Here is a 27,945-nt window from a genome sequence, read left to right as displayed (position 1 = left end):
CGAATAAATTCTGTTTAGATGACTAAGAAGGGCTTTAGTAATCCTTTGCACATTTACACACAGCCTGGACATGCTCTTTATGACTTGGGCATTTCTCTGTGAAGCAGTTCCCGATTTCCCGATACACAAAATACCGCGTCTGTTTCTGGTTTCACCTCATCTGTTTCATTGCTCCCAGATTTGTTTAGGTGTTTTTCATTTTGTTTTTGTAACGATCACAAACACCACTTGTTTGCCATTGACTTTTCACAGGATGAGATACCACAGATCAAAGATGATTACCTGTAGTTGGAAACACCTGACTTCTTAAATTACATAATGGTAAATGGTTTGCAGTAATTGCTTTTTCATTCTGACCCCCTTTCAAATAGACAAACATATAAAACGTACACCACTGAAATATTTAACAAACTTTTGTCATATAAATACAGCAGCAACCCAAATTCGGCACCTCACACAACTTTCTTACTACGAAACATGAAATGTTTGACTGCTCCTTGAAGTACAGCTGATCCTTTATGCCTTTCTCTACCACCCTGCCCAGCTCTTGCACTTCCTTTACCAGAAGCCTTTCTCGCAGCCACCTGTACAGGCTCTTCTCTGCATCACTTGTGCTGGTGGCATCCAAGGGTGTACAGCCGAAGTGATAAGCACCGCACCCAATCGCTTCGGTCCTGATCCTACAAACACTTCAGTGAAACTACTTCTGTAAGTGTTTGCAGACAGAGTCTTTGTAGCTCAACCGCACTTCACCGAACGGCCCAAAGAGAAGTCTGGAGCTGGAAGGAATGCATTCGCCCTTCGAGCCTGGGCGCCAGGGCCCGTAGCGCCCACAAAGAGTGCTCAGAGCCCGCATGAGGGGCTGCTGGGACCCACCGAGGGGGCAGAGAGAGACATCACCCCTAACGCTCACAGCCAGCGGCTCCTTCCAACACCACATCTCCCATGAGCCACACCGCTCTTGTCGGATTACAATCAGCCAGGTTTTAAGGTAAAAAAATTACAAGTTTGTCCAACCACAAGGGGTGAAAAAAGAGAATAGGGAAAGTGAGGGATAAATTTATAACAAATTATAGCATGTGGGATAAGGGCAACCCTCTCAGTTCGCTTCTGCATTTGTGATCTCCTTGAACCTTCCCGGAGGAAGAGAGGGAGCCCTAAAGCCGAAGGTCAGACGGGGAGGGCGCAGGCAGCAGGGGGTCCTGCCGCAGGCGGCCCGGCGCTGCGGAACATGGCCGAAAGCGAAGCCCCCCCGCCCGCGGGCACGGCCAGAGCAGGCAGCCCTCCCTCCGCGCCCCCCGCCGGGGGTGCCGGGGCCGCGGAGGACCGGGGCCCTGCCCTAGGGAGCGCCTGGGGGAAGCATCAGCCTCCCTCGGGAGCCGGGGAAGGAGCCCGTAAAAGCGGGCGGGGGTGAGCAGGGGACGCACCTTTCAGCGTCCCCCCGGCCTCTTCTTCCTCCTCCTCGGGCCGGCCGGTGATTCCAGCGGCGGCGGAGCGGTCTGCGGGAGGGGGCCGCCCCCGCCTCGCCAACGCTCCGCGGCCACCGCTGCCCGGGGCAGCAGAGCGAGAGCGACCGAGGCTCCCACCCCGGCGGGCCGGGGGCGGGGGCTGCGGCCTTGCACCGCCCCCCCGGGCCGGAGGAGGGAGGGAGGGAGGGAGGGAGGTGCCGCGGGGCAGCGCCGCCGGCTGACTCAGCCGCGGAGCGAGGGCGCGGGGCAGCCGGGGCGGGTTCCCCCGGGACCGCCCCTCCTCGGCGGCGGGGAGCGGGATCCTCCCGCCGGGCGGCCGCCCCCGGGCCAGGTCGCTCGGATCACGCCCCGCGCACGAGACAGGCGGGCTGCGGGGGAGCCCGCCGCGGGCAGCTCCGCGCCGGCGCAGGCACGGCGGCGGGGCAGGCGGCTTCGCAGCTCCGGGCGGCGCCTGAGCTACTCCACGTCCCACAAGTTGGCCGGGTGACCCCGCCAGCAGCAGCGCCCCTGAGCGGCACGAATCCAACGCTTCCCCCCGCCCCAGCGTGCCTGGGGCTGCTCAGGAAAGGCCAGGCGGCGCCCGCAGAGGGACCCGAAGCGCCGCGGGTCCCGCCCCGCCGCGGGTCGCTCGGCCCTCGGCCCTGGGCAGCCGCCAGCTGGCGTTACCCGCGGAACATCTTCCTCCTACCTCCCGCAAACGGGCGGCGCCGCCCGAGCGCCCCAGCCCCGCCGAGTAACGGCGCCGTGTCCCCTCCCCCCCTTCGAGCGCGGGCCGGGCCGCGGCTGCCTCACCGCATCGGAATGTCGGCGCGCGCCCCCCGCGCCCCGCTCCGCGCCCGTCCGCGGCGGCGGCGTCCGTGGGCACAGCGGCCGGGCCCGGGAACGGCGGGAGAGGCGCGGCGCGGGCAGCCATCACCGGCCCTGGGGGGAGAGCGGGGGCCGCGGAAGCCGGGCGGGGGGGGAGCACGAGCACGGCACCGTTTCCCGAGGCGCTACGGGAGAACGCGGCGGCGGCGAGCTGGGCTGTGCATCTTTGCGTGCGATACTTTCCGTGCGGAGCGCAGCGGGCAGAAAACCAGCCTCGCAAACTTTCGCCGTGAAGGAAGCATTCTCCTTTCTGAGACAGGCGGCAGCTGGCCGTGGGTAACACGGTTTCATTTAGGACATGCGGGGGGCGGGGGGGGGGGGGGGGGCACCGATTCTCACAGCTCGGGTGTCGGGGGGTTGTGTCCCAGGGCAGGGCTGTAAAACTTACGGTTCATTTGCTTCATTCTCTTCCGACGTCAGGAGCTCATCGTACTGTTGTGTAAGGGAGGAATAAATCCGAGCGCTTGAAAGCGAGATCTATCACCACACTGCTCTGTCACCTCAGGGAACGCTCCGCACCTCATCGCGGTAATTGTCTTGCGAGGACGATACACTAGTATCGATGCCCTGAAGCTAGCAGTCACAGCGGAGAAAATCTATTAGCAATTCGACGTACCAAAAAAGTCAATGAAGTTCACACCGAAAGTCTACAAAACTTACGTATTTTCAAAAACTTTATATTTGGTGGTGGTTTTTTTTTTTTGGGGGGGGGGTGGGTGTTAAACAAATTAGGTCAGATATAGTGTTATGTATTTTATATTTATTCACTTACTACTTCCTGACTTTTCATTTATTACCTACTCTGACTCTTAGTGGTTCTTACAGGTTTTGATTATAATAGTGAGAGAAAATACATCCACTGTGGTAAAGCACCTTGATCTTTTTAGCAGCATAACCTCAAAATCATTTATTGCTTAGGAGACATGAGACATAGCCAGTCTGAACTAATTCAGTTAATTAACTCATAAGATTGATCATTCTGTACTGAAAAACAGTACATATTGGATAAAATCCAGGTCCTACAGAAAATATAATATTCCCTTTGCCTCCAGCGTGGTCCAGACTTCATTCACTGCATATAGTACCCCAAAAAATGCCATAACACCATATTTTGCAAAAAGGTAAAATTTGAGTAGTCAAGCTTTTCTTTTCCAATTCATGTTCTGTCTGATCTGTACATTTTTCAGTACTTCCATATATTCATATACTGCATATTGACCCAAAATGCATGCAGTTAATAATACTTTAGTGTACTTCACATTTTGTTAGTGTCAGAGGCATAGTAACTACTTCATAACAAATCATGCAATAGGGTTTTAGTGCTACAATGGTGCTCTAAACACACAGGCAACAAGAACCTTTCCATGGAAGCTTTTTCCAGTTTCTCTCTGCTTTTCCAGTGTTTTAAGGAGTGCAGGAAAGTTATTATCACATTATTCCAGTGGAAAATATATATAAATTTTCCTTCACAACATGTTTGCAATTTATTTTTTTCAGCTTATTATATTTTTCAGTTATTCCAACAATAAAAGGTATCCTGTACTGAAAAGAAAGTGATACATTTTACAGAATGGAAAATTTGGAGAAATCACCATATCGTTGACTCAACAAAAGACCAAGGCATCTGTCTAACTGCAGGCACATGTCAATGGGATAGCTTAGCATACCAGGGATCAATAGCATGCTCAAGCAATTTTTTGCATTAAGAATCTCTTCCTGAGATCCAGGTCCTCACCTGTAAATTGAAGACTTGCATGTTTCACCAGGACACTGGAAGATTATTTAAGAACAGTAAGATTTTCAAACATTACGATGAGGGATGATACAAAAAAAATTTATAACAATATAAAAGTTATGTCAGATAGAATGGTGCCAGGTGCTCTCTACAAAATAACTAGATGCTCGTTTCCTCCGGGATGACGTTCACTTCTCTGAATACTGTAGGAAAGAAGAAATGACCAAGATTACAAAGTTGCAGGACTGCTGATGTAGCTGCTCTCTTCCTAAAATGTGTTTATGCAACTGGTAGTTCAGAAATTGCACCCCTGAAAAGCATTGCAGACTGAGAAGAATTTAAATATAAAGGAATAATGTGCCTAGATATATCTAACAAAGTAAGTTGCTACTTAATATTTTTAATGTGATTTCCTCCTTTAAAAACAAGTCAGAAGTTATACGCAGATCAAAGATGAAATTGCATCACAATTATGGTTGAGACAGGCCATCTTTTTTCCAATCCAACAGCAGTGCATGACCCCCTGAAATGCTGCAAGCAGATTTATTTGGGAAGAACCTCATTTCCTTGGTGACACGACGGAAAGCTGACTGTTAGAACAGTTACCTGCTTCCCTCTGCTACTGCGAGAGTATCGGGTTTGGACCTCTCTTTCTGGTTGTGCGCACAACAGAAGTAACTCCCCTCAACAAAAGTCACTGACCTCCTTTCAAAACTAACTTGTTCCTGAGGTGGGAGAAGTCTGCAGTCACTCATCAGCATCCAGGACTCAAACTTCCTCCGCAGGGCACTCCCATGCCCAAGTTTTGCAGAAGTGAATTTTGAGCTGCTTGATGACCTCCGCGCTGTACAGATGAAGAAACTACTTTTTGCTGCACTGGACTTGACTTGTGGGTCACTGTTTCTTTTTAATGGCTCAGCCAAGCAGAAAGTGCTTTGAGAATGCTTCAATTTTCTGTCTCATCGTACATCAGTGTCCACGGTGTTTTCATGAGAATTAACTGTTATCACACTGTACCCTACTCCGTCAGGCTTGACGGCACAGAAAGACATACATCCAGCTCAAATTTACCATATTGCTAGATTCACTAGCAACACAAAGTGAACATATAAGCTCAAAGTGGAGATTCAGATGTATAGTTTCACTAATCTAGGATCCTACATACAGTACTTATAGGACTTTCAGAAAATATTGATGTGTCTTTCAGCACTTACCAGCTAACAGTCTTCTACTGACCATATAATTTGGAGTTTGGGTTACAAAACTGATTTGGAGATGAACTTCAAAGCGATGCATAAATATTAAATTCCACACATTCCTGCAAGATGGTAAGTATTATTCACATGATACAGATGGGGAAGCTAAAGCAATGTGAGTTTACTTGGGCGATTTTCCCAACGTCAGGAAGAAAAAGCAGCTACAGCTGTAGGATCAGTACTCCAGAGTACCTGGCTTTTTTTCTGAGCTCAGTCTGAACTATACATCACTTGCCTAAGCCCTGCAGTATAATGTATAAAGGAATATTTTGTCTTTAATCTTGTATTCTATAGCAGTATTTTCAAACAATTTACTTAACAAATTATATAAAACACTTAAAATATGCTTTTAATTTTAAAAAAATAGCCAAAAGGCTTTTCCTTGGGCTTTGCTCCAAAATTCACCCTTCAGCTAGGGCTAAAGAAAAGCATGCACGCTTGCGCACATGCAAACAGAAATTCTAAAAGAAAATTAGAAACACATGAAAATAAGGACTGAGAGTGTTTTCTTAACTGCACTCTGGTTTCAGTACAGCAAAATTTTCATTGATTCACTAACAGATAGCAATTTTTCTTGTGCAGAAACGCAGAGGCCTCATCCGCCATGAAGTCCTCCCTTCCATTAGACCAATTATCATTCTGCATGAGTACAGCCCATGGACACGGGGTAGTGACTGCTCTGTCAGGGCAGCTCAATATATATAAAAGCACAATTTTATTTCAATCATAAGGTGATTCTGCCCTATGAGAAGAGTTTTTCTGAAAAGGCAGTTTTAGTTAAGACAACTATTATTTTAGTAAAAGCCTGATTTTGAGACTGTTTCATTGAATTGCTAGATAATCAAAACCAACTCAATCTCTATACTGAATCAAAATAATGAACTTACAGAAGATAAACTACTTGAATTTCAGAAATTGTTTTTAAATTATTAACTCTGGACTAGAGGTTTCTCATCAAGCCTGCTATTCTGTGAACATTCCAGGGGCTTTGTAACTATATTAAAGATTTACTGTCACTTTACATGACGTGAAGTCTGTTTTGTCCATCTGACTGTTATAAACACCAGCGGTCACAGAGGCAATTCTGAAAGCCTGATGAGCACACTCAAAGGCTCTTTTCTGACATTTCAATTAGGAATAAAAAAAAGAAACTAGATAAAATAAGTAACTGTCTAAAAAGACTAATAAACTGAAACACTTAAATTTAGAGTTTTGGAATTGACATCAGCTGCTCAACTTCCAAATAATTAAATAAATTTCATTCATAAGGTCACCTTCCAATTAGTCTTTGGAAGAGATACAAAAGGTTTTGGAGTAAATTTTAAAAACCCCCATACAGTATTTTCAAATATCTCTAAGATAGAACATTTCTGATAAGGATAATTAATTATAAATATGGAATAATTGCATTATTGCTTTTTTGGCATACAAGTTTTAGTCTGACAAATTTCATATTTCAGTGGAGTAACTCCTGATACAGATCAAATTAAAGGAAGCCTTTTATGCCTCAACTGTATTCCCATCATCTAACTTAGTTATATTTTTAGTATTGACTTTTGCTACATCATTATTTCATGACAGTTTTTTAAAAGTTAGAGACTATATTAGAATACAGGTCTTCAAAACACTGGAAGAATAACTCTTTGTTTACTTCATATTACAGTTCAGGTAATGGAAGGCAAAGTATTAGTACTAGTAATTGAATAAAGTTAATAAATTGAATAAAATTGAATATTACACCATAATTTTTATTAATTCTCCCTAAAAACAGGAGATAGAAAATATATATCTATTAATGGATTAATCTATGAGAATTTGGGGGTCAAGAATAGTACATAAATATTAGCAATATTAAAGTGGCAAGTAGTAAACACTGACATTCCAAATCAAATTATACAGCCATAATGAAAGTGTATTGCAAAGCCTGCTTTACTACTTTCCTTGTATAATCTCAGATTTAAAGTTCCTCAGATGCACAGTAAAGTCTTTAATACATTTATAATGATGTGTTGTTTCTTGAATGAAATTACATGGTCCAACCAGGATGGAATATTATCCTGAGCATCTAACCAATAACACCCAATTTATCTAAGCTCATTAGATAGATCTATCTTTGTATAATCCCATTAACTGTTCAGGTGCACCTGATTAATCCTGTTGAACAGTACTTTTATTTCTAGGCTTGTTTCTCCTGATGGACATTTCTAAGGATGCTTTACCAAAAGACTGTTCTTCTGTCGCCTCATAATTCTGCCTTTAGTTTGAATACCAAATTATTATTGTACTCGGGAATTCACTTCCTTCACAAACGAACAAATGAGCTGACTTGCCTGTGCTTTGTCATCACTTTAGACAAACAGACAGGACAATGAGTTATTCATGTAATAAATTATAAAACCTGTATTGTCCTTAATGTCCATGTCTAAACAACAGCCAGTCTACAGGGTCAATTTAACATTCAGTTCCTTTACTGGCAACCTGCTGTAGTATACGTTTGACCAAATACAAGAACCAACACAAGAATTTGTTTAGATAACTGACCAGAACTGCTAAAGCCATAAGATATTTCAAACATTTGTTAATTTTTCTTTTAACAGCTGAAAAATTTGGGCACCAACACAGTGGGCAATAGTATTAGAAAACATGTAGTTACAAAGTATGTTAGTATTTTTGATCTTCTTAATGTTAAGATAGTTCATTTCACGTTGGATGATTCAAAGTACTCTCTACATAAAAAGTTTAACTCAAAATTTTGTAGTGTTTTCCAGTGAAGTTTGGCAAAAATTATTCCTTTGCACAGATATTCAATACACACACACATCGTGAGATTTAATTATTAAAACCACAGAGGATATGAGGAGGGAATTGCATAAAGTTGCCAAGACTTTTGTTGCCTTTTTCCAATAGACTGCTTTTCTTTTAGAACTTAATTCTGCTATTTGATATTAGTATAATTTGTCTTTTGTGCCACAGAAAACATGTCTTCTTGCTATAGCCAAATAAAGACATTTTATTTGTTGTCTATTTATTGCACATATACACAAAGCTTAATGTCCACAGCCATTTAGGTTTTTGCTGCTTCTCTAGATATTCTTAAAGGATATGCCTGTAGATTATCAGCTCAAGACTAAGATCAATCTGTTATTAAAATTTTAATGCTTGAAATAAGCAAATCCTACTTCCTAGTGCTGTGCAGTCTTAGCATCAAAATACGAGATTTTTCCATGTGTATAATACAGAACCTTCTTGAAATTAGTAATATCACAATAAAAGTACATTTTACAGAAACTGGCATCTGTTTCAAAGTACAAACCTGGGTATTACCTGACTATTTCAAGACTACTTGAGAATGGACCTTACAAACCTTGTAAAAAAACCCGAGCATATCTAAGTTACTTTCAGCTTTCCAACAAAAATTCAAGTTGCTGGAATTGCTAACATATAAAGGCTGCAGAACAGATGAAAGTTCTGTATTATGTTGGCATACACAACTTGACTGAAAATTTGCCTCATCCTGGAAGCAGACATTCAGGTAGTGTTTTTTTACAGTGTAACGCTGAGACATTAAATTTTATGTGACAAAGTCTAAAGATAAAGGAGTTATAAAAGCTTTTATACCGTTCTTACGAATTAGGGTAGAGTTTAAATAAAAATAACTAGGACCTTTTGCTATTCAATCTAGTAAAAATATATTTCAGAACTCACATACTCTGAATGTCTTCCTCGTGCTTTTTTCGTATTATTGTATTTTCCTACCTTATGCAAGTGCTTGCAAGAAGACATCTTACAAATTTTGAGGAATGACCTTACCTGTAACGCACTTTGCTCTGCTACTAATACTACTAATACTGAGACTAATTGGCTGAAAGATTCCTAAAAATGCATTTGCTTTTGGGAAATGGGTGTGTTTGAAAATAAGGGAACTCAAAAATCAGCACACAGAATTTTAATAACTGATTTGGGAACTAATATACTAGAAAAAGAGGTAATACACAGAGATTTGTATGATTGTTAACAAAACACTGTTTAGACAGGGAAAAGGAAGTACATTGACAAGGTGAGTAGGTGGTGATTAAATTTAAAGGAGAATTGAGAGTGCCATTCATAGGGCTAGATCAATCTTCAGTCCTCGTTGGGCAATTTGTGAACTACATCTTACGAGGAGTTAACTTAGGCTAGAAGCCTCACTCTAATGTCGTGTAACACAGAGGCAATTTCATCCTTATCGCTCTTGCATTTTGGGATCCCTCATTTCTATCGCAGATGGACGGTTTCCAAATAGAAAGCATAATTCAGACAATGTTCAGGAAACCAAGGCGGTTTTGGTTATACAACACAGTGTTTAAAAGAGCCTGGCCCCCCGTGTGTTTTTTTCAAGTTCTTCAGTGATATTTTTCTCATTAAGAGCTATTGAACTGAATTAGATTCCAACATGTATTTAAACTGTTAGTTTATTGAATCTGGCAAAAATAAAATTAAATCAATTTTATAAAGAAAACATACAACTGGACTATTCAGATATTCCAATGTGTAACCGATTTTTTTTTTTGCTAACTTTGATTAGTAGTTGCTAGTGCACACAAATTCTGCACATATAACAAGAAGTCTTGCTTTGCCCACCATTTTTACATTTGATACTATATAACAAAAACTATATAACAAAAACCAAAACTCAAGAATAATCATCTGACAGTTAATGTGTTGAAGGATCCATCTTTTCCATCAATGATGGAAGACTACATTCTCTAATTTTACATTTAAAAGCAAACCACTTTTTAGATTAAATTCCTTTGTAGTTCTTTCTTTTAATATATTGGCTTTTGCTGTCACTGTGCTTGTGTATGTGCTGTTTGTCATAGCAACTTATAGTTATACGAGCAGCATTTGATTGATATATAAATTCAATGTAATTTCTTTGATGCTTAGAGACATAAAAGATGCATGTGGGTTTGCCTCATCATCTTTCTTTTTAGAAGTGCTAATAACAGAATGAAAAATAATGAGCATATTGCTCTAAACAGGTTTATGAAAAAAAAGTCCACTATCTGACCAAATTATTCTGAAAGATCATGAATAGTATTTCACACTGAATAGCAATTCCTGCAATTACAATGTAGCATTACACTAAGAAACTAATTGAAAAGGAAAATAAAGTGAGAAAAATCTTTTAGCACTGTAATAGCACCCATATTTTAGCCTGGTAGGCACTTCAACGCTTTACTGAAATCTATAAAGGTAAGTAAATAACAATCTATGGTTTTCTACAAAGTCAGCCTGGCTGATTAGGTGTTGAAAATGTGAAAGTATGGGAATACTTGTGGTTAATCTTAATAGTTATTCAGAAATGAGTATATATGACCAGGACTTTCCATGAAAGAAGCCAGACAATCAGACTGCAGAAAGGGTAATCACTGTTCTGCTCTTTGCTCATTAATTTTAAAAAAGGACATGAACTTTACAATATCTCTTACAGCCTTCTCCCCCCAAAAGGAACATTATTAAATTTACTGTAAATTCTAAAAATACATACTTACAATCAACAAGTAAAGTTCAAGTACTAAATACTTAAAGCAAAAAAAATTTGCCTTGTTCCATTAAGTGTCACATCAGTGCACACAGTTTCACAGCTAGTCCTGAACAACTCAATTTTGGGTAATTTGAAATACAACAGAACCTTAGTGAAGTGCTCTTTCCTTTATAATAAAAACAAAATAAACTTCAGCTTCTGTTTTTATGCCAGTTGAGATTCTTTGCAGTAATTCCTTCCACATCTGCTCTGCAGCTTTCAGGTTTATAAAAGCAGCATCTCCCAGTTTCCTTTCATCAAAATATCCATATGCTGTGTTTTATAAACATGCTGGTACACTTTAACACTGTGGCACTAATTACAACTTGGATTCATATGCTAAGGCTAAGAAAATAAATACGTGTGGTTATAAGGCATATAATATTGAAAATCCTGAACAACCTAGCCAAAAATTACTCAGTGTGGTAACATACCGATATAAGTACAACTGAAACTATCACAAAAGTTGTAAAAATAAAATTGAGAGGTTAAGAAATTAAGAAAAGTAAATAATAGAACTAAACACAAGCACCACCAGATACTAAACTAATGACCTAAGATCACATGTAGAAAAGTTACCATTCAGGTTATGACAGTAAGGCTAAAGAACCAAATTGCTTGTGAAAAGGGCTGGTATGGGAAGAACTTGATAAACCATTTGTCCAAAACATAAATTTCTAGGATTTCTGAAGATAGTACAGTGTTGGTATCTCCTCCTGATTTCATGTTTCTAAGTTGCTAGTGTGTTGTAAATGTCATTGGCTTTCCAGTGAATGGTCCACCGATGGGAGCCTTTGAAGGGACAGAGAACGTAAGATGGATGTATATGCAGCATAAGGAGAGTTTTGCATTGTCCTAACCAATCTGTAGTGCTGTATTCCCTTTTTTGTGTGCTGTCACTGCACACCAAATACTCTACAAGCATAGTAGCCACCCTCACTTCCACATCTGACAGATGACAGCCTAAGCACAACTGAGAAACCAAAGGCAGCTGCTGTTCGTTACAGCAAATTGTACGTAAGCATGGTATGATTTATACAAAAATTAGGGGCCTAAAAATATCTATTAACCTTAAGAGAAAAAGAACTAGGCTGTAATTTTAAAAAGTGCGGCATAACCCTTCATGTTTCTGTCTATAAGTTCCTAATGTACTAAAAACATTTCAATGGGAGAAATGACATGTCAATAACATTTTTTCAATTACCTACCTGGAACATATTTATAAGTGTGCTCATGAAACAGGAAAACTGTCTTCTCACAAAAATCGGTCAGTAAAGAATGCAAATAAATGTTTTCAGTCCTTAAATGAAGCTCTAAGTATCACAATAAAAGGAGACAAAAGGCAAATTAGAAAAACATGCTACAAAATATCTGTGGACATCACAAAACTTGGAAAGACCAAAGAGTCCTCTAGAAATTTTAAAGAGCTGGAACAATTGGCAAGTATATTCCTCTTGAGAAAAACAGTACAAAAATTTGTTGATCGAAACTCTGACATCTAGGGAACTACAGACTAATGTAAAGTAGCATCCACTACCTCATAACCAAGGTTTCCAGGTTTCATAAAGGCATACTAAAGAAATAAAACTTGGGTTAACACTAGCTTTTGTAATTTCTTCCATGCTAACCCTGGGATATGAGTTGTAATCTGAAGCAAGCAACACACTGTCAAGGGTATTCTTATATAATCAGCAGAGAACAAACTGTTCCTTCTCTTCCTTAAATCTGTACCAAATCACACAGACATGGTTCATCGGGACAGTTTTGCTACAGCTACAAGAGTACTTGCAAGTGAGAGAACAAAGATTTTCCCCAACACTTTTCCTTTCCCGCCCCACCTCCCGCCCCAAGAGATACAGGAGGTTGTTCTCTAAAGCTGAGTCAAGATGACTTATGATAGACATTTACATTAAAATTTACAAGTTCTGGATGCAGGAAATACGGTTAATCTGTAAATTTCACGGTTTGTATATCTGAAAAAAAATACAAATATTTCACACCTTCCCTGAAAACACAACATAGCTTAACTGTGCTGATAACATCACAAATTGAAATTAGCCACCTTTATTACAGATTAAGAACTAACCAGCTGCAAGGGAAATACAACTACTTGCTTCTGGCAAGTAAAGCAGAACAGTGAGATGAATCACATGAGCAATCCAGGCTTCTGGAGTAGAAAAGGCTACCTTGCTATTTGTAGTCCTCCCATAGGAGATTTCAGATTGTAGTGTTTCTTTATCGCTCTCCATTTTTAATAATGAAGAAAATGTTTTGCCGTATGGCAAAAGTAAAGAACGTCAGCTAAGTGTTTTCATACGGACTTCCTACATACAGTACCACAAATAGTAGAACATAGGGCCTTATTATAGAAAAGGTGGAGTCTAATGAAGAAATTGAACACACATCTATTACAAGGCATTGGTTAGCATGAAATATTCCTGGTAAAGTGGAAAAAATTACACAATCAGGATTACTTTTTAAAAGCATACAGCTTTTTCCTTCACTTCCTGACCAAAACTCAATAGTGACTGAACAGTATTTACGGTAACATAAAGGAATATTTGTTTTAAGAAATAAATTACAAATGGGAAATTAGAAGTAAATATTAATATCTGATTCACAGTGCAGTTTATGTGAAATAAAATGGATTTGCCACATAGCCTTTCCAAGTAATATTAAAAAGGTTTTTCTCTCCTTTAGCACTGCTGAGCTTCCCAAAAGCTGTCCAGTCCTTCCTATTAAATAGAAGAACACCTACCAGTGCCAGCCAACACTAGCAAAAATCCTCCAGCCAAGCTTCCAAAGGAAAATGAGTTGACAAGTAATTTTTCTAGCTTGCTGTAGCAGTTAAGTATGTCATCTCCTCACTTTCTAGTATATCCCTCCCTTAAACTAAGTTGAAGTTGGAACAACATTCCCAACTCTACCAGGCTTCAAGTGTGGTGTGCCTATGCTCAAAAGCTTTCATGACTACCCCATTCAATTGGCTGGTCTGACTGAAGAGGCTCTTCCAGCCCACCTGGTCCTGTCCATACTCCTACACTGTGGTGACCAGAGCAACAGTTACTGGGAAACCCTAGCATTGGAAACATGGCAGTAGGACACTGGAGATGAGGTGCTAGAAAATGTATAGGGCCTCCCTGTCTCAGCACCTGCACCAAGAACCTGCTCAAGAACTATGTAGGGGTCTCACCCCAGCCCCAAAATAAAAATCAGAGCGGAACAGAAAATATTTTTGTAAACCCCCCCAAGCAGAAGAAAAACAGGGGGCAATGGTTACATCCTGCTGATCAACTGCTCAGACAGCCTATGTGCTCTATTTCTGTGCACAATTAGAACTAGTAGCCTAAATTCATCCTAACTCATCACAAATTATACCAAAGAATTTAATAGCAAGAACGTTCTTGACATCTCCCTCCCCACTTTTTTTTTTTTAAAAAAAAGAATGCTTAGGACATGCTAGATATACAGACCATATCTTAGCCAGTAACAACATTACTGATGAGATGTCTAATTACAACATCCTCTCCCCACTCACCGACTATGGTGGTTTGACTCTGGCTGGATGCCAGGTGCCCACCAAAGCTGCTCTATCACTCCCCCTCCTCAGCTGAACAGGGGAGAGAAAAATATAACAACAGGCTCATGGGTCAAGATAAAGACAGGGAGATCACTCAGCATTTACTGTCATGGGCAAAACAGACTTGACTTCAGGAAAAAAATGTAATTTATTAGCAATCAACTCTGAAAGGAGTAATGAGAAATAAACCCAAAACTTAAAACACCTTCCCCCCACCCCTCCCTTCTTTCCCAGGCTTAACTTTATTCCCGATTTCTCTCCCTTCTCCCCCGAGTGGCACAGAGGGACAGAGAACAGGGGTTGCGATCAGTTCAACACACTGTTGTTTCTGCTGCTCCCTCCTCCTCAGGGGGAGGACTCCTCACACATTTCCCCTGCTCCAATGTGGGGTCCCCCTCACGGGAGAAAGTCCTCTATGACTTCTCCAGCGTGAGTCTTCCCACAGGTTCAGTTCTTCACGAACTGCTCCAACGTGGGTCTCCTTCATGGTGTGCAGTCCTTCAGGAACCGACTCCTCCAGCATGGGCCCCCTCCCATGGGGTCACTGGCAGCAAACCTGCTCCAGCGTGGGCTTCTCTCTCTCCACAGGCCACAGGTCCTGCCAGGAGCCTGCTCCGGTGCAGGCTTCCCACGGGGTCACAGCTTCCTTCAGGTATCCACCTACTCCGGCGTGGGGGTCCTCCACGGGGTGTAGGCAGTCATCTGCTCCACCACCCATGGGCTGCAGGGGGACAGCCTGCCTCACCATGGTCTTCACCACAGGCCCCAGGGGAATCGCTGCTCTGGCGCCTGGAGCATCTCCTCCCCCTCCTTCTGCACTGACCTTGGTGTCTGCAGGATGTTTCTCTCACACATTCTCACTCCTCTCTCTCACTGCAATTACTGCTGCGCAACAACTTTTCCCTTTCTTAAACATGTTATCACAGAGGCGCTACCACCGCCGCTGATTGGTAGCAACGGGTCCGTCTTAAAGCCAGCTGGCATTGGCTCTATCAGACACAGGGGAAACTTCTAGCAGCTTCTCTCAGAAGCCCTCCCTATAACCGCGCCCCTCACTACCAAAACCTTGCCACGCAGACCCACTACATGATTCATATGAAGGTGGCAGGCCCACTCTCCCCTCGCTCCCCAGAGTTTCAGAGAGTGTTGCCAAAGTCCTCCTGTACCCTCTAGAATGTTTTGCTCTGAGAGCGGTTGCAGGATGCAGTTTGAAACATCAGAGAAAAGAGTTTAAGAGATTACTCAGGGGTCTGCTCAGCAGCATAGTCATTTAAGTGCTTCAATAGCACTTGGATTCCTATTTAGATATTTACATTGTGTACATCACACTGTATTGAAACTTCTATTGTCTAAAACTGTGGATTTGCATTTTTGACAGGGTTTAGTTTACTCTTATGCATTAAAGAATAAATTAAGAATAATAGCCCCACCTACTGACAGACCAGTTACAATACAGAGTGAAAACTGAACTTCATACTTGCTGACCAGAAAACATGAGTTTTCTTTCCACCTCTTTCACACAGACCCTAGAATCAATTAATACCAGCAGGAAAAGAACTCAAACCTCTCATTTTCCATTTGCCCAGCACATAAACTCAGATGACAAAGTAGTTCATTATCCTTTACAGAATTTACTGCTAATCGACAGGATAATGTAGGAACTTCATTCAGTAGCATCAGAAAATAAAGCTCAAGACAAAGTTAATTGAAGAATCAAAAGAATCAAATGAAACCTATCAGGAAGGTTCATCTGCATATCGTATCTCATGCACTGCTTTCCGTGCTCAGGATTGTAAGAACTCGTTGTCAATTCAATAAGGGGATAACTTGCACTGCTCATAAGTATTTTTCAACTTCAGTGAAGTTTGTTTTTCAAGTGATAATGGGAATGCTTTTTCATTTGAAATCCTTTCATCCCCCCCTTTTCTTTTTTTTGAGTGGGTAGACATAATTCTAGATTTTTTTTTTCAAGAGTCTTAGTATCTAGTAATAGCCCTCATCTCTTTGTGTGTTATTTCACTATCCATTTGTAAATAAGGAAGATTTTAATGTCGTCTATGCAAAAAGCTCTTTTTCCCCTTCCCTTAAAGCTTAAATTTCTATATTTTTACAGTTGTTCCAAAGAACCTACAGAACTGCCAAGAGAAATTCTTTCACAATTAGTCTTCTCCTGCCTATGCCTAGCACAGTAAGCTCTCTTTGAAGGCCTTCGCTTTTCCTGTACTTTAGCGCCTGAGAAACAGGTGGTGTCAAGTCATCCTACAATGAGTTAATTTTTGAGCATATAAGGTGAAGAAGAAGAGGGTGCTGGATAGACAGGCTAACACTGCTAGTGACTCCCCACTATGTAACTCATCCTCCCTCATCTATAGTTTTCCCTCTATAATGCTAAGTCACACCCAGAAATAAAGATTCATTACATGCACAAAGCTCTCAAGTAGGCTAATACCTTTGCCCAGTTCTGTAATCTTCTGCTTTTACAAAACCAGACAGCACTGCAGGAGGAAGCACAGGATTTTTTTCCCTGCTTTTTCCTCTTTCATGAAAAGTTAATTTAATTACTGAAATAATAGATAATGGGAAGCACTGGAATAAATTAAGCATCACCTGTGACAGAAGGGACAAGACTTGAATTCAAATCATGATGTACATAAAACAAACAAACAAAATAAACCACAAAAACAAACTGCCACTCGGACACAGGAAAATTTAACTTACTGACCTGTCAATGCCAGTGTTTCCACTTAAGAAACTGCTGTATGGAAGCTGATGGAGCTTCTTTTCATCTCTAGCTTGTTGCAAGGCACAAAAAGTGACACAGCACACTAACAGTAGCAGAATTTGAGGCATATGTTCATCTTTAACACGGACTGTTTGATTAACAACTCTTTTATGAAACTTTTACAGTCACTACATTCAAATGTTCTACTAATCAATGCAAAACCAGACATCAATTCTTCAGGTTCATTTTATTAGCAATGATGAATATAAATCTCTTATGAAAATATTCTTAACATTTCAATATAGAAGAATTGTCTATAAAAATATACTACTACATAACAAAGCCAGTTAACTTCTATAAAACATATAATTCAACATATATTTAACAATATATAGGACATAGTAAAAATCCTGAGGGTATTTTTAACCCCATTTTGTCAAACAATAACTCACATAATATAGGAAATTACTCGTTCTGATATACAGAAGTGTCATCACCATAGAAGTCTGTGTATGTTCCACCCTGAAGTTACCTGCATCTGCAGGAACATAAAGCCACAACTTTTCTTTGGATGGACAGGCAGTTATGACCACAAAAACATTCTGCTAGTAACTGCAATGTCCTGCTGAAGTCAGTGCTGCACACCTGCTGTCAGGACTGCCAACCCTGAATCCATGCAGGAACAGAGATCATGCTTCTACTACCTTATGGGACTGATGCCAGAGATGAGCCTACCGTGGTCACCATGGCTAGAGAACTGGAAAACAGACTTTTCCTGGTTAACTACTGCTAGTTATCAAGGAATTAACTTTTAAAGAGGCTGCCTCTCTAGAAATTAACTTTCTTCCAACAGGCAGCTCTTGAGGTCAAGGAAGAGAAAACACTGTGGGTGGGGAAGCATTTTCTACTAAATGATGATCAAGGGTAGCACTATTCATCTTGTCATTATCAATTACAGGAAGAGCCATCTTAGCACAGTTTTTCAAACTGAGAAAGAGTCTAGTTTCAGGTTTCAGAAGAAAAATGACACACTGAACTGGTTACTTTACCAACACTGTTACACTGAGGTTACTTAACGCCTGGTGTTAGGCAAATGCAGGAAATCCATTTTAATTATGTAGACTGCCCTTGTCTACACAATGAGCTTGTCAAATTCTTAGTGTAGATGTATTTAGCGAGCTTTCAGAGCATGCTTTGACAAACAATTTAACCTGAAAGAAATTGGCTCCTGCACAGTGACAGTTCACAGCTTTTTCAGGCATTGGCTTTCGTAGAAGAGCTGGGTACATAAGGCTTTAAGGCTACAAAGTCCCACTGAAGACAACAGATGATTACAGTGTTTTGCATAGTAAAGAACATAAGAAACATGCTTGTGACGCATCAGTAACAACTGAATCTTTTTACCCTGTGTTTATGGGCAAAACAACCAATAATTAATTATTATGCTTTCTATTCAGGATCCACTGAAATCGGTACATTGAATTAATATGATGAAATTCAAGTGAAACTTAACTTTATAACATAGCAATTGCAATGAAACAATATTCCACCAGATTTCAAAGGAAGGACTTCTTATTAGAAAACAACATTTATCGAACTTAAAAATACTGTAAAGATCACAACAGCACACTACAGGTGATGAACATTAATAATATATTTCTGACTCAAAGCTCAGAAAAATAACATTTGACCCTGAGAAACTTGCTATATTAAAACACTAAAAATTATTTTGAAAGTAAATATCCCAAAAAAGAAAGAAGAAGAAAAATAAGAATCTGAAAAAATCAAGGCTCAGCCAGTTTCATTTCAGATTCTCAAACTGTTAAGCTCTGGAAGAAAAAAAGTTTGACCCTCTTAACAGGAATTTTAAGAAATGTTTTCAATTAAAAAAAAAGACAACATTTTAGGGTATCCATACTTTTGCATAATTTCACTCTCTTTGAGGCTTCCAACTAAAACTGAGGTTTTCAACCCACATTTGAGAGGAAGAAAAACTAAAAAATTGAGGTGGTTGAAAAAACTGAAAGCTTAAATGTCTTCCATTCCCCAAATAATCTAGAACAGCTAGTTACAGAAGCTAGGTTGTCATGATTTATGACTAGAGAAGCCCTAGTCAAGTCCTTCATTCTCACACCAGTTAAACAATTCTCTAGAAGATGGAACAAAATCAAAATAATGTTCCAAAAAATACAATGTTCTCCAACATAGGATCTTGTTTAGAATATTATTTTAAGAACTTAAATATTTAGGAAGCTTTAAGAACAGCAAAAGGAAATAAGCAGATGGAACCATAAGGAACGCCTATAGATTTGGAGGAAAAAAAAAAATCTGTGGTTTTTGGGCACTACAGGTATGGAAACACATCAAAAGAGTTTCTGCAAGATCTTCAGAGAAAAACTACCAATCAATATATCACATAGTTGATTTCAGGTCAGCTTATTTTTTACACTTACTTATGTGTTAAGGGCAAGAAAAGAGTCCTTTCTTCAGTAGTCTGTTCTTCTCTACCAAGTGTAAACAAGATTCATCGCAACTATATGACCTAAAGATTTTTCAGTATAAGCTTCCACATTATTTTTATTCAGTGCTGACAAAGCAGCATCCATACACTGCAATTTAAACTATTATCTAATTCCCCTTCCTAATGTTTTCACACTGTCATCAAGTTCAGGCTACTCTGGTTTTGCCCTCTCCAACAACCTTACTATACAGTTATGTAGCTGGATCAGCTCCCAGGGCCAGCTCACCACACAACCACATAAGCATGAGCATTGAGATGACATGAGGGAGCAGAACTAGCTGACAACCCAACTTTTCATCAATATGAACTGTTTTGGAACCACACCTTGTAAGCGTCAATTCAAATACGTGCATATTAAACACGAAGTGAAGCAGTAAAAAATGCAGTCTGTTTTCCTTCCCTCCCCTGAAAGCTGTTGCTCAATGTGGTGATGGCTGAGCCACAGAAGCAACAATCCCAGTTTACAATTTCAAGTATTAAGTGAAATGGGTGCCAAACTGGAATTTTATCATTACATTAGGCTTTAAAGAGATGTGAAAGCAGTTTCATACTACTCCTGACCCTGTCAGCGGCAGCTGAACTTCAGCCTTCAGGAGAAGCAAAGAATGAGCAGCTATAAGCAGGAACTGATTCTGTTACTCCAGTGGAATCTGCTCATGTCCATAAATGTATATGGATTCAGGGTGCTGCTTTACATACAGGTTCTTGCACAAAGATGGTTCCTCACATCCAGATGCATCCCAAAGCACTATAAACATTCCAGTCCTTTGGGACTCAAGTCCCTAGATCTGACCTGCCAGCATGCAATGCTTAGTGGCAAAAGAAAAGGTATGTGACTAAACATCTGTAAGTCAAAATAAGAAAACATCTGCCACCTTCAGTGATTTTGAAAAAAAATGTATCAAGTCTATGGAACACAGCATTCTCCTTTAGAAAAATACTAGTGTGAGTAAATAACTGAAAACCACCTCATGATACAAAGGACCAAATAAAGAACCAAGTTAAAATTTTCTTTAAGCGCTACTGAGACAAGATCCAAAAGTACGTTAAGACTCCGTTTAGGAAAATCTCCCTACCTAATACTAAACATATATTCCTCCTGAAACATAGCACAAGCCTTTTTTCTTAGTATTTGTTGCTATTAAGATAAAGCCAAAAAAAAAGCAATTAGATGTGTAAGAGAAGTGACTAAGATTTAAAAAGGCCAGCTGGAAAAACGGGGCTGAAGCTGCCCACTAGCACTGCCTGATGTAATGCAGATGCCTCCAAGTCATGAGATGTATACGCATTGCTCCACCCTCCCACCAAGCTCTCCTCAAACTTGTTCTGTAGATTCTGTTGACCTTGGCCAACCTGCATTTCCTGTGAAACTAATTACTCTGCACTCTTGTAAATTCTTAGGAAATAGGCAAATGCTTTATGGTAAATCCTCCTAACTTCATGAAGGCCAAGACGACTTAAACTTGGTCTCATAAAGGACTTTTGTATAAAAGAATCTGAATAAAAGGGTCATAAGCAGCATTCAAAATAACCTATATTAAATACCTAAAAAATATAATCTTTTGCATAGGATAAAGAAAAGTGCAGCTACAGCATAACATTCCATACCACAAGAAATGGCTAATTTACAAGTGGTATACAATTAACTGTTGTCTCTCATCACCAAGACTGTGGCAATTAGAGACATGTTTATTGGGAAAAATCACAGTAAAAAAAACAGATTAGGTTGTTTCATTATGTTTGTAAAGCAAGTGCAAACATTTAAAATTCTTTTTAAAAGAAAGCAACGCTGATAGATAATTTTCACAAGTTAATTTTCTCTTGACATTACTTTGAAGGATGAAATAGCCTTTGTTCTTTTAGAATCCAAATTAAAAATAAATCCCCATTTGGCATCTGTTTTGTGGAAAAAAAAAATTAGAAAGCTTGTAAATGTGCAAGTTTTATTTGTCCTATAAAAGTTGAATGTTTATAGGATTGTAACTCTTCATTCCCTTCTAACTTTTGTACTGCAATCCTTCGGGTAATCAAGCACAGAATAGTATTAAATAAACCTGGGAGACTGATTTCCACTGTTCAGAAGAACAGAGAAAGGGTCTAAGAAGTGGAGAATCAGGAATTCTAGGAAAATAAAAGCCAAAAAGCCTATTGTCCAGTTTTGATAGGAAGCAAGCAACTTTTAAATATCTTCCTACTTCTCATATTTGCATGCCTAAATATGAGAAAGAAAAGCACATACCTAATCAGTTGTTAAAACACCTTCAATTTTGTTTTTTAGAAAAAATCAAGTTCTTTTATTGGACATAATTTGGTACTACAATTTGGTAAATGAGATATTTAAAATAAATAAAAATAAATATTGTATATATATTTCAAGATTGCTTGTTTCTGTAGCGAATTAGTGTCTTAGATTTCATTTTGTTTAGCTTTTTTCAAGCTTTGTCGCCACTTACGAATGGCAGTTCCAGAACTACTAGCTACCACACAAAGGGCGCCACCTACAGTCCACCAAGTTGGTAGATGATTGAGAAAAAGAATTTGCAAAATAAAAGCAAACACCACATCCATTGTTTTCATTATGGCTACAGGTCCAGCTTTCTCAATCTGTAATGCTTTTGTGAGAAATATCTGACCCCCTAACCCTAACAAGCCTATTAATATTAGAAGAACCCTATCTTTCCCACAATATGGTAAACGCCATTCATTCATAACAAACAATGCTATAACACATCCAATTAAACCAATGACTGCATAATACCAAATTGACAAAAAATAATGCACAGATTTTCCCACCTTCCTCAGTATAACAAAAGTCGAAGCTCCAGATACTGTGCTTGTAATTGCTGCTATAGTTCCTTTAAGGTGATCCGTGTAACTTCCTTCAATCCCCGTAACGTTTGACCCAAACAGAAACGGTGGTCTGGCAATAAGAACCACTCCAGTGATTGCAAAGAGGGTAAACAGAAGATCCCAAATACTGTATTTCTCTTTCAGAAAGATCCATGCCAACAACGATGTAAAAACAGGACTGCTAAAAGTTATAACAGTGGCATCAGCTAGGGGCATGACTTGGAAAGCGTAGTAGAGAAGAATCATTGCACTAGAGCCAAGGAATCCTCGGAAGAAAAGAAAAATTCTTTTACCTTTTGGTCCCAAAAACCCCGTTCTGAAAAACAGAAATGTCATGTTAATGTCACTGGCTTGCTTATTTCATAAGCAACATTGAATCACATTTAAATGTACACACCCTTCTAGATTGTACACACCTTTCTAGATGAGGGATTTATCTCAGTTATCAAAATATTTTTAACTGTATGATCACAGACCAATTTATTCCCATCACCACCCCTAATCACATTCAGAGTCCAGAACCTCTTCTTCTAGCTATTAATTTTTTGCTTGCAAAATAACCCAGAGCATCTACAAATTACCTTCTATTTTTTAAGAACATCACTTTGTGGAAGATCTATGCATTTGATATAATCTCTGTAGAATCCTCTACAATTCAGGGAGTCAAAGATTTTCAGTTTTCTGAATTGTTTTAAGAAACTATCAATCAATCCAAAACAATGCAGTTATGTAACTGAAGTCTGAATTAAATCAGATTGCAGTATTGTTTTAAGTGAGTGATAATTCTAGATCTATTTTTAAGAAATAACTTTAAATTTAAACATTTGCTACACTTACTTGTAGTATATTAAACCAGGAAGAACGAATGCCATTTGGAAAACACATCGAAAAGCACTCACTTCCACTGAATGTACATCTTCTATTTTTTTAAGAAATAAAGAGGCCACTGAGAAAAGGAAGGCAGACAGTACAGTATAAAACAGACCAAGTCCTGGGCACGCAGCTTTCTTCTTTCTCCCTGCAACAGACAAATTCCAGTTAATAATGATATACTAGAAGATTTCTCAGGTCAGGCAGCTCTACATATGGCAGAGCTCCACACATTTGCAGCTATTCTTGTGGTAGAGGACAGGAAGCAAAAGAAGCAAATGCAAATATTACATGTACTTACCAGACCTACTTTGAAAATATGTTTCACTGACCACCACGGGTCTCCTTTTTTTTCTTAAAACAGGAGATAAGATATGGACTCCAACACCTTGGATACAAAACTTCTCACAGATCTACATGAGTTAGTAGGCTTTTCTTCTCAGAGGCATCAGACTATTTGGGCGATTCTGACTGCTGCCCAAGGACCAATAAATACCACTGACTGCAAAATGGTCCATGGCTAGATTCTGAAACACTGAAACTTATTACCTTGGGAATCATCTGATTATTGATTAAGTTCATTAAAGTTCATAAGCAACAATTTAATTTCCTTTCTCACAAATACACACACGTGAAAATTATGTGCAAAACCTCACTTTCATTATACCTCATTTATTTTGTAGCTAAACCACGTTAATTTTTACTAGACCTGCAGAAGTTTTATCTAACATTTTTACGTTGCTGTTAAGAACCCAAATATTTTTTCAAATAAACTTCAAATAAATTTCTTCTGCTTAAAAAATATGTGACTAATTTTAAAACATCATAGGCCTGCTTAAAGTACTGATATCTATCACAATTCCATGAAGACCTTAGTTTTGCTTTCATTTATTCTTATTTATCACCTTCTACTCCACTCATGTTCTCCATCCTCAAAAAAAAAAAAAACAAACCAAAACCAGAGAAGGTGAACAGCTGCTGACCTCAACACTGTTTCCAAAGAAACCAGACTTTTTTTTTTTGTTGCTTTGCCGCATAAGAAGAACAGTCTTTCCACTGAACCTACAGATGAACACCATGGAAAAAGAGAACCCATTTAAAAATCTGAGTGGGATGTTACTTCACTATCTCTTTTCTTTGTCTGCATAATACACCAGGAGTTGCCTTTTCTTCTACAACACCCTCTGAAGATAAGAGCAAGAACTCCATGTCCCGAAGGCAGTGTTTTGATAAAAGGGTGCCTCATCTCACGTTTGTTTGGGAGCCCTGAGCCTTACAGATCCTCTAAAACACAATCAGCAGGGCACTGCTGTGAGTTGCTTAGCAACTAAATATGGTTTTGAGGGGTTTCTGGTTTTGGTTAGGGTGTGTGGGGTTTTTTTTAAATTAACAAAACTTGTCACAAACCATTTTAATCCTCCTTGATATCAGCAGTCAAGGCTGAGAAACTGAATCTTACAACCTAAGAGCTGAGACTGCTATACACTGCGTATAGCATTGGTTCTGGTTCAACTGTTCTAGAGAACCAGGCTTTACAACTGCAACCAGAATTTAAAGTAGGTAGAAGGCTTGGTTTTCAGGGAATCCAATCACACTACAGCTGAAAACGAATGACAGTTTCTACCATAAATATTTCTATTTAGCAACAGCCACTTACATAAAGTGACTACAAACACTACCGCCAATTAACACTGGACCAGGACATCTACAGACTATGAAACAGTGGATTTAAAAAATGTTCATGAATTACGTAATGTCCTAATCCACATAGTCACGCAAAAGAACTACAAAATCAACAACGTCTCTAATTTTAAAGCAAGAGGAATCAGACTGGCCTATTACTGAAATGGGAAATCCAAACCCAGGCTGGCTTACGGATGAACACAGCACAAACAGAACTATTAACTTCTATTTCAGGCATGATAGCTTGCCTCGTTTCTACAGAATTAAGCCAATCTAAATAATGGAAGTGTTGAAATGGAAAACGATTCAGACTAAAGCAAAGTAAGCTGAAAGGATCCTACACCCAGAACTAAGCTTTGGATTTGAAGGAACAAAGGAAAACCAGAAGGAATTCATTTTTGTAAGCCACCCAATGCACCAAGCCTATCAGAAACTGTATCTAGTAATACTAGAATTTAAACCATCAACATCTCTTGCCAAAGCATGTACTCAGTGCAATGAGAAAGTGTTTTATTTCCTTTTAAAAATAAAATGGTTTAATTTCTTCCACCAAAACCAAGACTTGCAGTTCTATAGAGTACTTATTTCAAAATACAGTGTAAGGAGAAGTTAGGTTAAGATAACATTCCCACCCCACAAAATATTAAGCCTCCAAACACTACCCCAACACCACTCATGCTTTTTTAAAAAAGTGTAGCAGCCTGAAAATAAGTTTCAAGTAATATCCAAGTCCTCTTTTCTGACTGGCTACAGATTTAAGATTTGGTTTTCCAATTTTATTTCTTGGCCATCCCACATGTAAGGCTTTCAAATAATCTTCCACTCCCATTTTAAGGCTTAGTCAAATGCCTCCTGCTGCACTCATTTTCTGTGTAAATCCTTTCTGTTTGTGTTTTAATGTCATGCCTTCTTGCAAACAGTTTTTATACTTGCAAAATGCATACAGTGAAGAAAATCACACTTCTCACATACATGCACCTTGAGCATAGTAGCAGAGGCAGAAGAGTACTGGCTGTGGGGAAGGTGGTCAGTGAGAAGATGATTCTCCCAGACCTCCAGGAAAGCCAGAAGAGGGTGATCCATTCTTCACACCATAAGAAGCAGAACAGCTTTCTCACAGACTTCAGGAAAGCACCAGGAGCACAACAGCCTGCGTATGAACTAATTATGGTCATGCAGACAAGATCTAGGCATGATTCAAAAGTTAACATTTTGCTAGACACGCTACTAAAAAAAAATAATAATTTTTTTGGTGAATAAATGCAAGTTTCTCAGGATTTCAAACATTGATTTTCCCCCCAAGCTTTGCCTCAGAAGAGATACTAATGTGACTTTCACTGCTGAAGTACACTGTCTCTTCTGGCCTCTCCACAGTTCACTAGCTAACAAAGATTGCCATTTTATCCATCTTCTGCTGGAAAGTAAATTATAGTCCATATTCAATGAAATACACATTTTCAGTGAAGTTGTTTAAAAATTACACATGCTAAAGTACTTCAAGTAACGACTTCAAAGATCATTTTAAGGTGGCATTTATGTTTTAAAAGGAAGCCACATTAAACTTACAAAACGTTGGGTATTTTGCAGTAAGTTTGTGGCTTTAACGAGTCAAAATGACCGAGAAGTGAAGCAGGGATTAAGACAAAATAAAGAGTACACTCATACTAAAGCAGGACAGGAATTACCAAGGAAGCCATAGCTGCAAGTTGTATGGACTTGTTGAACAGCACTCGCGCTCCTTCTCAACGTATTTACAGTGGCAGAAGTCCACGCTGCCAGAAGGCACCTCGATTTACCCAAACCTGCCAAGCCTTCCTTCAGAACTTTAACACCACGAAGCGCTGTTTTCCCGAGGGATAATCGCTACCGAAGCTCTCACAGAAGCGGCCGAGCCGCAGCCCGACCCTGGGTGATGGGGGCGCGCGGTCGGAGCGACCCCGAGCGCTCTGCCCGCTCCCGGGGTAGGAGGCAGCACCGGGCACCGGGGGCCCGGCCCGAGCCCAGCCCGGCGTACGAGCGGACGGGCAAGCACCGCGGCGGAGGTGGTGCCTGCCGCTCCACTCCATTTCTTCGCCAGGGACCGGCTCGTCCGGTGAGGAGGAGAGGGAAGAGAGCGAGGCCGAAGGGGCTCGCGGGTGGGCCGGTGTCCCCGCCAGGCAGCAGGTGCGGAGTCGCCACGGCCAGGACGGCTCGGAGGTGGCGGGCTGCAGCCCGCGGGGCCGGCGCAGGTGCCGGGCGCTTCCTGCGGCCGCCCCAGCCCGCCCCGCGCCCCGATCCCCGGTGCCCTCGGGGCCGCTTCCTCTTCCTCCGCCCCGCCGGCAATGTCACCCCGGGAGCGGGCAGCCCAGCCGGGAGGGCGCTGCCCCCCCTGCCCCGCTTGCTAGACTCCCCCTCCTCACCGGGTGCCTTGCAGCAGCGCGGCCAGGACAAGCCCGAGCAGCAGCCACAAACGCGGCGCTCTTCGGAGCCCGGCGCCTCCATGCCGGGCGCCGGGCACAGGCAAGGCTGCCCCGTACCCGCACCGTCCTCCCGGCTCAGCGGCACCTCCGGCTCGTTCGCGCCCGCTGCCGGAACAGCAGCGGCCTCGCTGCCCTGACACAGCACCATGAGGACGCCGGACTGCCCGCGATGCTACCGGCTCCCTGCCGGCCGGCAGGCACCTGGCGTCCTGCGCATGCGGTGCCACCGCCCAGCGCCGCCCGGCTCCCCCCGCCCGCCCCGCAGCGCCGTACACCCGCGGCGGGGGGGCAATGCCAGGTCGTGGCTCAACCACCCGCCCGGCCAGCCGGGTTGCCAGCCCCCCTGCCCCGGCAGCTACCTGCCTGA

At 40.9% G+C, this 27,945-nt stretch overlaps 1 protein-coding gene across 1 annotated transcript; it reads right to left on the bottom strand.

Moving 5' to 3' along the window:
• Positions 1-22,122: 22,122 nt before the first annotated feature.
• On the bottom strand, positions 22,123-27,726 carry SLC35G1 (solute carrier family 35 member G1). Its single transcript, XM_086467218.1, has 3 exons — positions 27,519-27,726; positions 23,404-23,584; positions 22,123-22,882 (listed from the first exon to the last, which is right to left on the bottom strand). Exons 1-3 carry the CDS (start codon positions 27,724-27,726, stop codon positions 22,123-22,125), a joined length of 1,149 nt encoding a protein of 382 aa, XP_086323344.1.
• Between the last annotated feature and the right edge of the window lie 219 nt (positions 27,727-27,945).

Source organism: Leptosomus discolor, chromosome 6 (genome assembly GCF_034619465.1).
Source record: "Leptosomus discolor isolate bLepDis1 chromosome 6, bLepDis1.hap2, whole genome shotgun sequence".
NCBI lineage: Eukaryota > Metazoa > Chordata > Aves > Leptosomiformes > Leptosomidae > Leptosomus > Leptosomus discolor.
The sequence above is the reverse complement of the archived record's forward strand: the minus strand, read 5'-3'. Positions and strand labels throughout refer to the sequence as shown.